General features: G+C 40.1%; 1 protein-coding gene across 1 annotated transcript in view; it reads right to left on the reverse strand.

Moving 5' to 3' along the window:
• Positions 1-18,671, reverse strand: part of MTMR7 (myotubularin related protein 7) — a 97,521-nt gene extending 78,850 nt beyond the window's left edge. Inside the window, exons 1-3 of the mRNA XM_062213134.1 lie at positions 18,641-18,671; positions 13,887-14,070; positions 13,665-13,794 (exon numbers count right to left, since the gene is read on the reverse strand). Coding sequence (XP_062069118.1) covers positions 13,665-13,794; positions 13,887-14,070; positions 18,641-18,671 — 345 coding nt within the window. The remainder of the gene's footprint in view (positions 1-13,664; positions 13,795-13,886; positions 14,071-18,640) is intronic.
• Between the last annotated feature and the right edge of the window lie 207 nt (positions 18,672-18,878).

Here is an 18,878-nt window from a genome sequence, read left to right on the forward strand (position 1 = left end):
CCTTTATTTATTTATTTCTTTATACAGTAATCATCATTTCTTAGGCATTTATAAATCCTGTTAATACAGTAATGATAGTAGCCTATGGCCTATTTTTGTATGTTTGCTCTATAAATGCCTCTTCACCAAACTTTAATTTTTTTTTTCAATAAAGTCTCTGGAATGTTCTGAGTAGACAGGAATTATTTTATGTAATAATCAGTTGATTCCTTTCTAGTATTACTGTGTCTTTTTTCTTTATTTAATGGCATTAACCAGAAACTTCACAGTAAAATAAAAATGCTATGATAGCAGTCATCCCTGCATGTTTTCTGTTTTTTAATACAGCTTTATTTAGCTGTATATCACACAATTCAGCCATTTAAAGTGTAGTATTCAATGAGTTTTGATATACCCATGTTTATTTTATCCATAATCTTAAAAACATTTTTATCACTCCAAAAATAAACCCTGTACCAACTGCCAGCCATCCCTCATTTTCCCATGACCAACCCAGCCCTAGAAAACCATGAACCTGCTTTCCATTTCAATGGATTTGTCTATTCTCAACATTCTGTATAAATGACATCACACAATATGTTGTACTATGTGAACGGTTTCTATCACTTACTATTACATTTTCAATCAGTTTCAATCCACGTTAATGTATTTGTAGAATGTATCAGCACTTCATTTCTTTGTATTATCCAGTAATAATACTTTACATGTATATACCATATTTTATGTATCCATTCATCAACTAATGACATTACAGTTGTTTCCACTTTTTGGTTATTTTTTATTTGACAGGTAGAGGATAGACAGTTAGAGAGACAGAGAGAAAGGTCTTCCTTCCATTGGTTCACTCCCCAAATGCCTGCTACAGCCGGCACTGTGCCGATCCGAAGCCAGGAGCCAGGTGCTTCTTCCTGGTCTCCCATGCGGGTGCAGGAGCCCAAGCACTTAGGCCATCCTCCACTGTCCTCCCAGGCCACAGCAGAGAGCTGGACTGGAAGAGGAGCAACTGGGACTAGAACCCGGCACCCATATGGGATGCTTGTGCTGCAGGCGGAGGATTAACCAAGTGAGCCACGGTGCTGGCCCTTGGTTATTTTGAATACTGCCACTGGCAATATTTTGGGCAAGTTTTTCTGTAGATATAGGACTTCATTTCTCTTGAGTAGCTAGCTACCTAGGAATGGAATTGCTGGGTCAAATGGAAAGTCTTTGTTTAACATTCTGAGTAATCCCCAGACTGTTTTCCAAAGAGCGATACCATTTTATATTCCACCACCAATATATGATGGTTCCAGTTTCTTCACATCCCTACGAACATTTGTTAAACTCTTTCTCATTACAGTCATCCTAGTTAAGTGTGAGGTGGTGTCAAGTAGTTTTGATTTGCATTTACCTGATGGCTAACAATGTTGAGCACCCATTCATGTGAATTAATTTGGTGATTTAACCAAGCTATAATTGCATCAATTAATTAGGAAACTTTCAAAGTAAAAATCATTGGAAACAAATATTGGCACATTTTATATAGGAATAATGCTTTCAAATTCTTACATGATTACAAATCTATTCAATATTTCATTTTTTTCACTATACTCACTTTGATGTCTCTTTACTACTTATTTTCTTATTGCAGATTTTCAAATTCTTATAATCTTCTAATCATTACCTATGGGTAAACCTGCCTCTCTATTTCTTCTCTCATTCCTAATAAAAGGGAACTTCAAAAGTGTTTAGAACTAAAAAATAAGTTTACTTTAGTGCAAAATTATTGAAGTTCATGACTCTTTTTTCATAGTATGTATTTTCCATGAACCTTTTGAAGAATCCTTCACATATATAGATTTCAAAAATTTTTACAACCGAGTAAACTTACCTTTTAATTCTGCTTTCCATGAACTTTGATAAGTACCTTCATATTGTGAACTGTGTTTTTAGCATTTTGATAGATAGGAAAGGGCTTTTTTCAAAGTAACAGGCTTTAGTTTGATCAACTTTAAAATATTTCTCTTTTCTAATCTATTAATTTCTGGGACTTCTTGGCAATATATTAGATTATTAACTTACTTTCATTGGGTATATCATTTGTTTCCCGTTTCCCTGCTTCTAAATTCTCAGATTAGAGACCCCAGAAACTAGTCCAGGCATCTACAACCAACCAATCTTTGACAAACAGACTAAAATTGCATCCTGGAAAAAGGAGAGTCTCTCCAACAAATGTTGGGAAAATTGCGTCTTTGCATGCACAACTATGAAAGAAGACCCCTATCTTATACCTTATACAAAACTCAACTCACAATTGATCAAGAATCTAAAGCTAAGGCCCCAAAATGTCAAATTATTAGAGGAATACATTGAGGAAACTTTAAGACACTGGCATATGCAAAAATTTCCTGGAAGAGACTCCACAAGAATAGGCAATAAAGGCAAAAATAGATACATGGGTTTAGATCAAGCTAAGAAGCTTTTACACAGCAAAAGAAACACTCAACAAAGTAAAGAGGCAACCAACAGAATGGGAGAAAATATTTGCAAACTGTGTATCTGGTAGGGATTAATATCAAGGATATATAAGGAGCTCAAGAAACTCAAAGCAAGAAAAGCGATAATGCATTTAAGAAATGGACCAAGGATACAAATAGTCATATTTCAAAGGATGAAATACAAGTGGCCAACAGACACATGAAAAGATGCTCAGGATCACTAGCCATCAGAGAAATGCAAGTAAAAACCACAATGAGCTTTCACCTCACCTGAGTTAGAATGGCTATCATCCAAAAATCAAAAACAATTAATGCTCACAAGTTTGTGGGGGAAAAGGTACCCTATACATTGCTGGTGGGAATGCAAAGTAGTACAGTCATTATGGAACACAATACATAGATTGCTCAGAAATCCAAAAATTGATCTATCATATTATCCAGCCCCTCCATTCCTGGGAACTTAGCCAAAGGAAGTGAAGTCAACATATGAAAGAGTTATCTGTACTCCCATATTCATAGCAGCTCAACTCACAATAGCTAAGTTATGGAATCATCACAATAGCTAAGTTATAGAATCAACCCAGCTGTCCATAATCTGCTACTGGATAAAGAAATTATGAATATATATAAAGAAACTGTGACATATATATATATATATATATATATATATATACATTTATATATGTATTTCATACATACACATAATGGAATACTATCAGGCTGTAACAAAGAATGAAATCCTGTCTTACAACAAAATAGATGCGAATGGAGAACATTATGCTTAGTGAAATAAGCCAGTCCAAAAAGCCAAATATCATATGCTTTCCCTGATTTGTGCTAATATATAGAGTACAAAAAATGTAATGTATATGAGTAGAATTAACATTTTGAGATTTTTTTATGGCCTTATCTATACTCTTGAGGAACAGTGGTTTTTCTACTTATTATTTGTTGAAATCTTTATTTAGTGAAGGGTTAAGCTTTTGATTACAAAATAAATTCAAAGTATGTCACTGTAAAAGTTAAAAGAAAAATAAGAAAAGGAAGAGAGGGGATAGGAATGAGTATTTATTTGGTGCAAATGAGGGAGGGTAGAGTGGGAAATATTATTATCTTAAATCTGAATATAGGAATATATGAAATTGGTTCTCTTTATATAAAAATAGAAAATTATCACATGGTTGGATTATTATATTTAAGCTTTTGTTTTAAAATGAATTACAATAAAGGTGTTATGGAAGAGAGTTGTGAGAGGAGAAAAATAAGAGAACATTTTATTTTTAGACCACTTTTTTGAGGGGAAAACTCATTTGTAAACAAAAACATACCTTGTTAAATATAGCTGAAGTGTAGCAGCAATATATTAATTAATGACATCTAAAAATGGAATACAAGTAATTCTTCTGTACATAGGACCAATGAAATAAAACTTTATTGGTGTAATCATATTGAACATACGATAACATTTTGGAGCAAAAACATTTAGTACACAATTCTTTTCCCTATAGAAGTGAAGGAAGCTGTCCCACTTACGTTATTTTTAGAAAACCTCAGTGGAACAGAATAAGGTAAACAGATATTCATAGCTTGAAATATTTAATGGGATTTTTCCATGTCCTTTTTGTTAACTTTGGATGCTGCCTCAGGAAAATTACATTTCAAAATCTGGCAATAGTTCTTGCATGTCCCACAGCTATCAGAAGCAATTTTGAATATAGAGGGTGAGGGATGAAAAAGCAGTGAGAGAAACATCAGCTTCATGATTTCCCAGCAGTGTTTGTCAAACAAAGAAATGAGCAAAAAACATGAAGATGCCATTGTTTGACAAATTCTGTGAAGACAGAGCCCTGTTCTTGAGCCCACTCATGGTTTATACTAAAACAGAACAATCTAATATACAGTAAACCTCAGGTTTGAGCATTATCTTGAAGAGCCACTGATTCAAAAACCCTGCCCCAGTTCAGCTAACTTAATTCCATCTTATCTATACATGAGAAAACTCCATGGAAAGTTCATGGAAAAATCTAATTCAAAGAAAAGTTTATTTTTGTGCAAAAAACAAAAAATGAAATCTGTGCAGTTTTTTCATAATAAACATTTTCCATAAAGTTTTTGAAGTATTTTTTTTTTAAGATTTATTTATTTATTTGAAAGAGAAAGAGGCAGAGGCAGAGAAAAAAAGGTCTTCCATCTACTGGTTTACCTCCCAAATGGCCGCTATAGCTGGTGCTTGGCCAATCCAAAGCCAGGGGCCAGGAGCTTCTTCCGGGTCTCGCCCTTGGGTCTGAGAGCACTGAAATCACAACCGGGTGGCTTGAGGCATGAACTCACAGGTGCTAAGGACATAAAGATTACACTCTGTAGACATGAGGTAGTGACTGGCACAGACTAGGAACAGCCTGGAGACATGAGCTCCACCACAGAGCAGCAAGAGGCCAAAGTACATTAAGAGCTTTTCAGAGACTACTGGAATGTCAAGACATTTACAGAAGACGAGACATTTACAGAAGACGAGACATTTTCCAGAAAACAGCCTGTTGATGTTATCAACAAGGAAATCCTCATTTGTGATACATATGGGAAACAAAAGAAAAATCACACCATTAGGTTTGTGTGAAAATACATTTAAAGGATTAGAAAATAGGGATGAATAAGAATCTTTGGGCAAGAATTGTTTATCCTGTAGAAGCTAAAATTTCCTCAATCTGCAGAAGCTTTCTCCTCCGCTTTAGTTTTTAAAGATTTATTTGAAAGTTAGAGTTACAGAGAAGGACAGGCAGAGGCAGAGGCAGAGGCAGAGGCTGAGAGAGAGAGAGAGAAATATCTTTGATCTTCTGATTCACTCACCAAAGCCAGGAGCCAAAAGCTTCAACCAGGTCTCCCATTTGGGTGCAGGAGTCCAAGGACTTAGGCTATCTTCCAGTGCTTTCCCTAGCACATTAGCAGGGAGCTGAATCAGAAGTGGAGCGGCTGGGACTTGAACCAGCACCCATATGGGATGCCAGCACTGTAGGCCTTGGCTTTACCTGCTTTGTCACAGTGCTGGCCTCTCTTCCACTTTTAAAATCAATGTTCTTAAAAACTGAAATGTGTACTTCTTTAACATTTTAAAAGTTCAGAAATTTAGAAAGAAGAAAAGTACTCTTAGAAACATAATGTGAACATAAGCATGAATATTCTTAAACTTCCAGCGTATCCCAGAGAATAGCTATACATTTTAAGTGTTTTTATCTTTATTAGGTACTGAAGTGTCAGAGGAAATGATAACCAGGAGTGGAGGGGATGAAGCTAATCAAATCTGCCTGACGTCATTTGCTTTATTACAGTATCAACCCTTCTTTTGCCCAGATCATCAGGATAGTAGCTATAAACCAAAATGCTTTGGTTTGGAGCAAGGGTGTGTAATTAAGGAACAGGCAGATTCCAACGATAGCTATGTCAGGGAACAGACAGGTATAAAGGACAGCGAAAGAATACACAATCTGAACTAATTCAGAAGACAATGCCAGAGATGACTTGAAAACGCATGACTCTGTGAGAGCTAGCAGGAATTTTGGGGAGAGCTTTAGACTTCCAGGGGGAAGCAAATGGGGGTGTTCAAATACTTCATAGACCAGGCATATTCAAGTGTTGTATTACCAAAATAACAACCAATACAAAAATAAAAATATCTTAATCGTTACTCCATGCCATGCATTGTGCTATCACTTTGCGTATCTGACCTCAATTAATCCTCAGAGTAACCCCCAAGTTAGGTTCTTACAGAAGTCCCATTTCATAGTTAAAACTTGACAAATATGCCCAGGTTATACAGGAAACAGGTGGCAAGGCTTAGCTTGTAGCTAAGGTCTGTATGACTCAAACTCAAGTTCATCATTCACCATGGCTGTGGGTCCTTGTATATGTCTATGAGATCATTCTATTATATTATTCAAATTTATTTTGTTTAGGATAACCAGCTAATTATTTTAAGCCATTTTATATATGAAATTAGCATTTGAAAATGGAATATTCTAAGACAAAATTATACTGTAAAACTATTTTCACAAACCACTGTAAGAATATTCTTTGAGATAAACCAAAGACAGAAAGCTTGGGAATGGGATGCAAGAGCCCAAATGCTAGCATGAGAAGACTTTCAGGATTCTCAGACCTAACAAAAGAGGGAACGCTGAACATATAACTCCAACAAAACACCGATGTGTAGCACGTTAGGTTCTGAAAACAAAATCAAAAGCCTAAGTAAGACAAAGTCTTTGTCTATTCTCAAGGATGTTACAGGCTGAATGGAAAAGACTGTGCCCCAGTTTAATGGCCTTATTATTTCCATCCCTTCTCTGTTGGGGTTGGACTGAGGGGTGAAAGAATATTTTGTCAGTTTCTCTAGGCCAACACTGAAAGGCTTCAGTCAGAACACCAGTGGGTCAGGATACTGCCAGGTCTGACACAGGACACCCAAGGCTGCAGAACACAGTCCTCCTGGGTCCTTCCCTTGCTGCCTGCCAGGGGGTCGGGCAAACTTTGCAAATCACTGAGACAGGGCCTCTCTGCAGCAATTCCCCAGGTGCTACCTCTTCATTTCAATCTTAAAAGAACGTTGGCCTTTACTGTCCACCCTGCTGTCGAATATCGGACTACTGAAGATTCTGAGTTCCCATATCAGCTCAGACCATGTGAGACAGCAGAAAAGCAAGCAGAGCTGCTCTGCAAGACAAGAATCCGAAGTGCAGGGCAGAGTCATTGTTTACTGAAAAGGACAGCAGAGAAAGCGAAGCACTGGCCGCAAACTTGCCTTGGGACAAAGATCAAGTCCTCACTACCCCATAAATAAGGTCACTGTCAATCATTTGGGGGAAGAGATCCAGAGATTGCTGAAGAGGGAGAAATCAAAACGTGTGCAGCAGCCAAAAGCTAAGACAAGTTTATGTTCTAATCTAAGAAAAGCAGCTAGATAAATAGTTTGTCATGCTAAATTTGGTATCATGATATTTTCTAACTCTACCAACATGAAAAACGTATTTGTGAGTCAGGAGGCCTGGGGTCTGATTCTGGTTTTGGAACTGAACTGCAGGATGCAGGAAATGGGCTCACTACTCTGGGTTTTGACATCTGTGAATATAGAGGACCCAAAGGGTCTTTAAACAACTCCCTCATTCTAGCAGGCTGCAGTTTTGACTCAGTGGAACTTTATAAACCACCTAGGACACAAAACAGCAACTGTGAAAATACACACAATAATGACTCAATATTACATTCTGCAGTGTTGAAGTTGATTCCTTCTGAGAGGAAGAGTGTGGTGGAAGCAAGAGGTGCGCACACAAACCCTGGGAGACAGGTGAAAGCAGGCCTGAGGCAAGCAGCCTGCATACTCGTTTATTTCAGTTGCTACAGCAGCTTATATAGCCAAGGCAGCCAATCTGGTAAAGGGGGGGTCTATGCTCTAACCAATCACATCCTGTTGCCAGGCAGTTTCCAAAGCCATCCAATCACAGCCTGTTGCCAGGCAGTCTCCATTATCATGCGGTTTCTGAAACCACCCAATCACAGCATGTTGCCAGGCAGTTTCTGTTGTCAGCGGCCATCTTAGCATGGCCTTCTCATTCCACCACATTTACCCCTTTTCGTTTATTTTTGAGCAATGGAAGGCATGATTCTTGGCCATACTATTGTTGACCCCATTTCCATGTGGTCTCTGTATGTGGCTGTACATGTCTTAGGTTGTCCCCCAGGGGATCTTACCCATCATTGACTAACCAGCGCTCAAAATGGGAAACCACAGGAGTGCCGCTTCAGATGGGGGTAGGAATGAGGAACAATGGTAATCAGGAATGGCATGACTACACACAGGCTGTGGACTGTTTGAGTGGCTGACCAGAGCTAGTGGGTATAAAACAGTAATGGATGTGGCTATGGGCAGTTCCTCAGGGTAGGATGATAGGGCAGGTGCATCTGCTAACAAGGCAGACTCTCAGTCTTGTTCAGCTGGTTCTGGTTTGCTGTCAGTTGCAGGCTTGATGTTTCTGGCTGGTACCCAAATGAGCTGTCCCACATTCTCTGGAAAGACACAAGCATATCCTCGAGCCTTGGTTAGCAGAAGCCTTTTTACAGGCATTGGAATCCAGGGCCTGAATTCTGCATCTGCTCCTACATTAACGGCAAACTCACTCGCTAATGTGATTTACCAAGGAAAGGATGCACCAGCCTCAGTAATAACCATGCTGAGCAGTCTCTGAATTTTTTCCAAAGGCTGCATAACTCTCCAGGGCTCTCAACCCAAAGGACAACTGTGACCACCCCAAGCCCAAGCTCACCAGCACCAGGAAAGCCAAGTTGTCCAGGTCATACCTGGATCTCTTTCTTTTTAAAATTTTATTTCAGTTATACAAGTTTCATATATACAGATTTAGGAACATGACATTCCTCCCCACTCAGGCCCACACTCCAACCCTCCCCCAACCACTCTCACATTCCTGTTCTTAACTTTTACAAAGACCTGTTTTCAGTATACTTGATGATGTTAACACCCTACCATACAACCCAGCCATACCACTCCTTGGAATTTACCCAAAGGAAATTAAATTGGCAAACAAAAAAGCCATCTGCACATTAATGTTTCTTGCAGCTCAATTCACAATAGCTAAGACCTGGAACCAACCCAAATTCCCATCAACAGTAGACTGGATAAAGAAATTATAGGACATGTACTCTATAGAATACTATACAGCAGTCAAAAACAATGGAATCCGGTCATTTGCAACAAGATAGAGGAGTCTGGAAAACATGCTGAGTGAATTAAGCCAGTCCAAAAGGGACAAATATCATTTGTTTTCCCTGATTGGTGACAACTAACTGAGCACCAAAGGGGAAACCTGTGGAAGTGAAATGGACACTATGAGAAGCAGTGACTTGATCACCTCTTGTGCTGACTGTTTTTGTACAATGTAATACTTTATCCATTATAGTATTTTTTTTTGTTGTAGTACTATTGGTTGAACTCTGTAATTAACACACAATTATTCTTAGGTGTTTAAATTTTAACTGAAAAGTGATCCCTGTTAAATATAAGAGTGGGAATAAGAAAGGGAGGAGATGTACAATTTGGGACATGCTCAGTCGGACTTGCCCCAAATGATGGAGTTAGAAATGTGCCAGGGGATTCCAATACAATCCCATCAAGGTGGCATGTACCAATACCATCTCACTAGTCCAAGTGATCATCTTCAGTTCACAATTGATCACACTGATAGGAATAAGAGTCAAAGGGATCACACAAATAAGACTAGTGTCTGCTAATACTAACTGATAAAATCAAAAAGGGAGAAAAGGATCCAACATGGGAAGCGGGATACACAGCAGACTCATAGAATGACAGATGTCCTAAACAGCACTCTGGCCTCAGAATCAGCCCTTAAGGCATTTGGATCTGGCTGAAGAGCCCATGAGAGTATTTTAGGCATGGAAAGCCAAGACATTCTGGAAAAAAAAAAAAGAAGACGACCTAAATGAAAGATCTCTGTGAGTGAGATCCCAGTGGAAAGAACGGGGCCATCAAAGAAGGAGGTACCTTTCTCTGAAGGGAGGAGAGAACTTCCACTTTGACTATGACCCTGTCGGAATAAGATCGAAGTCAGCAAACCCTAAAGGCTTCCATAGCCTCGGCAGCTCATGACTAGAGCCTAGGGAGATTACTGACGCCATAAACAAGAGTGTCAAATTGTTAAGTCAACAGCAGGAGTCACTGTGTACTTACTTCTCACGTGGGATCTGTCCTAAATGTGTTGTCCAATGTGAAGTAATGCTATAACTAGTACTGAAACAGTATTTTACACTTTGTGTTTCTGTGTGGGTGCAAACTGATGAAATCTTTACTTAATATATACTAAATCGATCTTTCATATATAAAGATAATTGAAAATGAATCTTGATGTGAATGGAATGGGAGAGGGAGTGGGAGAGGGAGCGGGAGATGGGAGGGGTGCAAGTGGGAGGGAAATTATGGGGGGGAAGCCATTGTAATCCATAAACTGTACTTTGGAAATTTATATTTACTAAATAAATAATAATAATAATAAAATATTAACACCACTCTAAGTAAAAGAGTTCAACATATAGTATGAAGAAGAAAAAAAAAAAAACCAAAAAAAAAAAACTTTGTTCCTCAGCAGAAGAGACAAGAGCTGTAAACAATCATTGAATCTCAAAATATCTATTTCACTCCGATACATTACACATTAAGTTCTCTATAAGCTACCTTGAATCAGGGAAAACATATCTGTCTTTTGGGGACCGGCTTATTTTACTACGTATAATGGTATCCAGTTGTGGCATCTTGTTGCAAAACACAGGATTTCATTTTTTTTTTTAATACTTGGGTAGTACTCCATAGTGTGTGTGTGTGTGTGTGTGTGTGTGTATATATATATATATATATATATATATATATATATATATATATATAAATTTCTTTATCCATCAACAGTTGATGGACTTTTGGGTTGATTCCATATCTTAGCTATTGTGAATTGTACAGCAATGAAGATGGGGGTACAGATCACTCTTCCATATGCTGATTTCTTTAGGTTTGCATAAATTCCCAGGATGGGGATGGCTAGGTCACATGGTAGATCTATACTCAGATTTCTGAGGTATCTCCAGACTGTCTTCCAAAGTGGCTGCCCCCGTTTACATTCCCATCAATAGTGGACCAGGATACCTTTTCCCCAACATCCTCGCCAGCATTTGTTGTTTGTCTGTATGAGCTGGCTCTCTTTCTTTTCCAGGCTCCCTTTCCTGTCTTGAGCTCTTCTCCTTTTTGCATGTTTGCAAATTCAGGATGTGACTAGCTAGAAATCCTTTAGCACTTGGTAAGATTTCCTGAACAGTTTCTAATTTGTTGTAATTATCATTTGGTTTTAAGCCTGAATTATTGAAGTATCTTACCACAGTATTACAATTAAAGCTTTAGGTCCGGTGTTGTATGTAACAGGTTAAGCCACCATGTGCAATGCCAGAATCCCATAAGGGTGCCAGTTTGAGTATCACCTGCTCCATTTTCAAACTAGCTCCTTGGTAATAGCCTGGGAAAGCATAAGAGGATGACCCAACAGCCTGGGCCCTCGCATGCACATGGGAGACCCAGATGAAGCTCCTGGATCCTAGCTTCAGCTTGGTCCAACCCCTGCCTTTGTGGCCACTTGAGGAGTGAGTCGATGGATAGAAGCTCACTCACTCTGTGTGTGTCTTTTCCTCTCTCTCTTACACTGCCTTTCAAATAATTTTTTTTTTAAAAAAAGCACCTTTTGGGGGCAGGTGTTTGGTGCATCAGTTAACATATGGCTTAGCATACCTGTATCCCATCTCAGAATGTTGGTTTTGAAGCCTAGCTCAACTCCCAATTCCAGCTTCCTGCTGATGTACATCCAGAGAGACAGAAGCTGATGGCTCAAATAGTTGGTTCCCTGTCACCTATGCGGGAAGCCTGGATTGAATTGACCTAAGCTTGACCATTGTGGACATACGTGAAATGAACCAGTAGATGAAAGTGCTTGCTCTCTCTCTGAAATAGATAAATTTAAATAAAATAATAAGGCCTTTTGGTTAACTATTTTAAACAAATGACATAAGATAGTACTTGAAATTCATATTTACATTAGAATGTCAACCTGATTTCAGAAAATATAATATTTAAAATTTACCTACTTATATTCCTATATAAACATTTATTTATGTATTTTTACCATCTTTACAGCTGACATTCAGGCTATATGGCCTATAAATCAATCTGGCTTTTTACTGCCCACCTACCAAGTGCCCACCTGGTCAGAAAGAATCTGAGTAACAACTGCAGTGCCGCGGCTCAATAGGCTAATCCTCCGCCTTGCAGCGCTGGCACACCGGGTTCTAGTTCTGGTGGGGGCGCTGGATTCTGTCCCGGTTGCCCCTCTTCCAGGCCAGCTCTCTGCTATGGCCCGGGAAGGCAGTGGAGGATGGCCCAAGTGCTTGGGCCCTGCACCCCATGGGAGACCAGGAGAAGCACCTGGCTCCTGCCTTCGGATCAGTGTGGTGCGCTGGCCGCGGCAGCCATTGGAGGGTGAACCAACGGCAAAAGGAAGACCTTTCTGTCTACTCTGTCAAAAAAAAAAAAATCTGAGTAACAGACACCAAACTCAAGACCATTAGAACAGTGAGACAGAGTTCATTTTTTTTCTAAAATGTCCTTCAGTTGCTAGCAGAACACATTGTAAGAGCCACAAAATGTTAAGGTATAAAACACCAAAGCGTACACTCACACACTTTGAGTTTAAAATACAGGATAGTGTCATTCTTTGATATCATGTGGTAATTAGCACAGCAATTAGGAGAAAGTGGGAAGTGTCCCCGTCTGTGGCTCTAAGAACTCACACAGTGCCACTCAGGGCAGCTGCAAGGACAGACAAGTAAAGAGCAACTGCAAATTGCTCTGAATCCTGAGCCTGGTAGCTCTTCATGAAGGAATGTCCACTGCTGGGGAGTGGTGGGAATCAGCCTTGGACACGATGGTTCTGACCGAATGGGCGACACTGGGGGTAGATGATACTGAGTGCAGGTTATTTTGCTTTTAAGTATTGTCCACTCCCTCATTTAGTGCTGAACCAGCTGCTGGTGCCAATCTGTGGCAACCCAGGACTAATGATGCAGAGAAGCTGATGGCAAAGAAAGCCACAGGACAGTGACAGATTTCTTCCAAAACTTTGCTCAAGCAGAGAGGGGGAGAGGAAGAAGCGTAGTCATGACAACAGCAGTAAAACTTCTACCATTTACTGGTCAATTACTGAGCATCAGACATGGTAGACAGTGTTGAAATATGTACTACTTCTAATCATAATGGAGAGAAGACATAGGAACCTCATCTTACAGGTCATTCACTGAAGCACATGAAGAGTAAATCCGTTGTGCCAGGTTTCACAGTTAACAGAGTGGTAGAGCTGGCTTCCAGATTCGAGGTATTCCCTCTCCCAGACCTCTCCCACACTTCACCTCTTCAGCCTTTCAGGAAAGCCATTATGGCTCAAAAGCATATCCTCCATTTTCCCTGAAGTTTCCACTCTAGAGTAAAATGTTCAACAGAAAGCGCTGGTTGGGCTAAAGGACTGATGATCTGCTGTCGAGCAGCTTGGTTGGCTTAAATTTTAACCCCTGTCAGCTCACGTGGTCTTGTCTGGAGGAGCAGACCCCCAGCCAGAACAGCCTAGTGCTGCTAGAGGCCCCAGGATTCGCTGGGGAGAGTCTTGAGGTGTGCATCATGCATTTCACATCAGGAGGGGCAATGACCGACGGCCTGTGTGAGAGAAGGAAGACTACACATCTCTGTAGTTACCAACAAACAAATTACCAATAAACTAATCCACAGCAGAGACATCAGAGTTTTACTTCTGCTCCACTGATCGCTCACCCGTGCCTGTGCCTTCATTTCTTTTCCCTGTGCTAGACCAGCAGCAGTGAAAGCATATGCAAGAACGGCAGACTTTCCAATCACAGTTGGCAAACTGCTCTGACAGAAGAAAAACTAAAGCAGCAACACATTCTTCAAACCATTTAGAATTGCTGCGAACCCCTATAACGAAAGACATATTTCATTTTTTCAACCTAAAAAGAAAGCACTTTGTCCCCTACTTACAAAAAGTTGCTTACATAGAAAGCCTCGTATATTTTCTCATTCAATTTGTTAGTAAAGAAATCAGCAACAGCAGTTCTTTTCCCAAAAGGAGGATTTAATCTGTATAATACCATAAACTCAATGAAAATCTTTTTCCCAGGCCCATTTTATTCAGAGGTCAGAGACTGCAGAATCACAGAGCATCATCCAAGAACACATATGACATGTGACCAGAAAAGACAGAGATTTTATCCTTCATCACACTCATAAAAGCCTCTAGAATAACACAGTGAAAAATGCTAATAGGATACACATGGGGGTGTGTATGAAAAGAACACTATTTTCAAGATGCCAAAAAAAACCTCTTTCTAAAAATGTAACCTGCTATGAATCTAAGTTTTTTAAGAACATAGTTTAGGTATTCAGATACAATAAAAAAAAAACAAGCTATCGTGAAATGACCCTATTAAAATTAGACAGCTGCCACCATTCAGTGTAAGCCCTTTAAATTTAATTAATTAATGCTGTTAACTTCTTGCATGCCAGCTCTGTGCCAGACACCCAGGCTATTTATCAAGACACTTCTAACTACTACATTGCCCACGTATCTGATTCCAACTCTGTTAGGACTTTATAAATACAAGAGACTGACAACTCAATCTCACACGTGTTAAGTGAAAAAGGATTTTATTGGAGTGTATGTCTACAAAGGTCAGTAGTAGAGCTGGCTTCAGACTGTTAAGGGCTCAAAACACACGGTCCTCACCCTCTATCTCTTGACTGATCCTTCTCTGTTAGTTTTCAGCTCCCTTCTCACCACTGTTCCAACAATACCAGACTTCTCTCCTACTACATTCATGACCAGTGGAGAAAAGTACCAGCTGCTCTCCCAGCAGCCCAAGAAAAGTCTCAATGGCTTTCACTGGGTCACATGCTTATCCTTAAACCAACTGGTATGCTCAGTGCGGAATGATATGATTTGGTTCCCATGATATGCCACACCAAAAAATACATAGTGCATAGAGCAGACATGACCCCTGGGAGGGATCCATTTAGAATGAATGACGGCAACACTATCACAAAGTCACTGCACAGGCTGTTATAAAAAAGTGGCCCCACAACTCACTTTCATCGGATCACTATCTACCCAGAGCCACCTGGCTCCCCACTGCTGCTTGCTGGGACCCCACCTTATCTTTCAGTGGGTTTTTCTTCCCCCTTCCCACAACAATCACCAGTATTGTACAACAGATGTCACTGTGCACTCTTCAAAGAGCAGAATTGACATATATGAACATAATACTTCACTCATGGCCTAGCTCTATCATCTATTTGGCTTGCAGAGTCCACATCTTCAAACTCACCTACACAAGCACTAACTTTTCTCTGGACAGAGCCAGTTTCAGCCAGATTAATCGAACTAAGAGAGTTCAGATCCAAAAAGGCTAAGATTCACTTTGAAATAAACTCATAATTCTAGGGATTTAGATCGACCCAGGAATAGGTATTGGTAGAATAGTCCATTCTAGTAATCTTGATAAAGTTTTCAAACTTAAGAAGAAAGAGTGGATGGGTATATCCAGGTTATGCTGGTTGCACAAAAACACATTAAAGATGAACTAAGATCTTGGAATAGTACGCATGTTACAAGGATTTCTAGTGTAATAGCTTCCAAGGTGAAGAATCTAGATTTCCCAATTGGCTGCAAAAATTAAAGTCCTTCTGCCATATGGAAAATAGGGTACTTGATACACAATGTTCCTATAGATTTTTGAGCCAGTTAATGAATCTCCAAATAACTCCTGCATGTAACATTATAACTCTATCTGTGAAAAAGATAGGCATTGAGAAATATGCTTTTCAAAATTAACAAAACATAATTCTTTTATTTAATTTTGGTCAAAGTAAAGAAAATATCTTGAGATTTTTGGACAGCCTGAGTGCCTGTGGCACGTGATTCAATTTCATCTACCTATTCAGTTGTTAAGACAGTCATTCTTGCTGACATGTAACTAAATTAAAAAAGAAATTAGGAGGATAATGAAGCTAAAACAGTGATACAGCGCCATAGCTACTTAACATATAAAAGTGCTAGAGATTCTTGGAAAAGGCAGAGAGAAAAAAGCCGGAGGGGCCCGTTTTGGCTCAGAGGAAAGTACAAACATGATGCTAGCAGCCAATTCTCATAAATAAAAAAAGCCAGGCACTTGAGAGTTCTGAACAGCGCTCATAGAATTTATTTTGGGAAGATGATCTTGGATGTGTAAGCTTAAAAGAATATACGCTTTTGAACAAAAAGACAGTCCCAGGATTTCAACACTACCTTAATATAACCTCAACCAAAAACACCATTTTCAACACGCACAAATAAGAGAAAAAGAGAAGGAAAGATGTTACAAGGAAAATAAGAACAGATGCTGGATCTACTGTATTTCAAAGAATATGTGTTGTCTCATTAAAGGCAGTTAGGTGAAAAACAACAGTTATTTTAAAAAAAATAAAGTAGCATTAGGAGAATATGACCTTGATTTCAAACAATGTAGCAAGTCAAAGGTTTGTTTAAAAAAAGAAGATTTATTTATTTATTTGAAAGTCAGAATTACACAGAGAGAGGGAGAGAGACAGAAAGAGAGAGAGAGAATCTCCCATCTGCTGGTTCACTCCTCAAATGGCCACAAAGGCCAGGGCTGGCCAAGCTGAAGCCAGGAGTCAGGAGCTTCTCTTGTATCTCCCACATGGGTCCAGGGGCCCAAACACTTGGGCCATCTTCTGCTGCTTTTCCAGGTGCATTAGCAGGGAGCTGGATAAGGAGGGGAGCTGCCAGGACTTGAACCATATGAGATGCTGGCATTGCATGCAGTGGCTTTAACTGTTTTGCCACAACGCTGGCCCCCCTCAAAGGTTTATTTAATGATGATAATACTTTTCCTCTAAAGATATTTCTAGGGACTAATGTGGCACAGGTATTAAGTCACCATTTAGGACACCCACATCCCATATATGAGTGCACAGATTCCAGACCCACCTGTGCTAATACATTCCTTGGGAGGCAGCAAGTGATAGCTCAAGTACCTGGGGTCCTTGCCACCCATGCAGGAGACCTAGATGGAGTTCCTGGCTTCAGCCTGACCCAGCTCTCTCTCTCTCACTTTGTCACTCTGCCTTTCAAATAAATTCCTTTTTTAAAAAAACACTTATTCTTTATTTGAAAGGCAAAGAAATAGACAGAAAGAGAGAGAGAAGAGGGATCTTCCATCTGTTGGTTCACTCCCCAAATGGCCACAATGGCTGGAGGTGGGCCAATTAGAAGCCAAGAGTCAGGAGCTTCTTCCTGGTCTCCCAAATGGATGTAGGACCCAAGCACTAGGTCATTTTCCTCTGCTTTCGCAGGAGCATTATCAGGGAGCTGAATCAGAAGCGGTGCAGCCAGGAATCGAATCAGTGCCCTCATGGGATGCTGGCATATGAGGTGGTAGTTTAACCAACTACCCAACAGCACCAGCCCTTCAAATAAATTTCTAAAAATAAAAATCTTTTTAAAATTTTTTTTTAATTTATTTTTTATTATTTTTTTTTGACAGGCAGAGTGGACAGTGAGAGAGAGAGACAGAGAGAAAGGTCTTCCTTTGCCGTTGGTTCACCCTCCAATGGCCGCCGCGGTAGCGCGCTGCGGCCGGCGCACCGCGCTGTTCCGATGGCAGGAGCCAGGTGCTTCTCCTGGTCTCCCATGGGGTGCAGGACCCAAGGACTTGGGCCATCCTCCACTGCACTGCCTAGCCACAGCAGAGAGCTGGCCTGGAAGAGGGGCAACCGGGACAGGATCGGTGCCCCAACCGGGACTAGAACCCGGTGTGCCGGCGCCGCAAGGCGGAGGATTAGCCTGTTGAGCCACGGCGCCGGCCAATCTTTTTAAAATTTAAAAACACATCTGAATATGACATTTTTGGTAAAAGCACTAATAGCAAAGAACCCAAGAGTCCACTTACACAGGTCTTTGGGAACTATGGGAAAACATTTTTCCAAAGGCAGGTTGTGCCAAATGGAACTCAGTACTTTTCCAAAGAGAGGAGATAGTCCAGGCAAAAAGGGAACCACGTCCCTGACTCTCTGCCCCAGCACCTGGCCAACACCTGGCAAGTATCAGTGCCAGAGGCCATCCATCCAGGGCAAGTCAGGTTCCAGCCCAGCTACACATTCCAATGCCTCACTCCTGGGCTCTGAAGCCTCCAAGGACATGCTAAATAATTGGAACCACATTTTTCTCTTTCTCTTTTTAAAGTACAGTTCTCAAGAGTCCCCCATGTCCATTCTGGGAAAAGAACATGGAGATGGATGCCTTACAGACACAAAGATGTGAGGCCTTTTCTGAAACCCAGTAAGAAAAAAATTGCTCGACTGTCCTTTCATGATGAACTCTGTGGTTACCAAGAAGAAAGACACTACTCTTCCCATACAGCATGATCCCTCCACTGAAAATGCTTCTCAATAATATACCACACCTCCTCAGAATCAACCTCTTCAACAATACCTTCCTTGGCTACCCAACATCTTGTAGTCATGTTTTCCTGTGAATGCTTGTGACATCTCTGCTTATCACTGATTTGCCACTTCTACACTGCCTGACTGCATGCTATTTCTATTGTACTGCTCTAATTGTTATCAAGAATATATGTCCTTAAGGTAAGCCCTATTTTATTTCTAATATCCCCTGGAACACAATGAACAATGCTAGGAACACACTTCTATTAGAACTGTGGGAAGAAAGA

The sequence above is a fragment of the Lepus europaeus genome, chromosome 16 (assembly GCF_033115175.1).
Source record: "Lepus europaeus isolate LE1 chromosome 16, mLepTim1.pri, whole genome shotgun sequence".
Taxonomy (NCBI): Eukaryota; Metazoa; Chordata; class Mammalia; order Lagomorpha; family Leporidae; genus Lepus; species Lepus europaeus.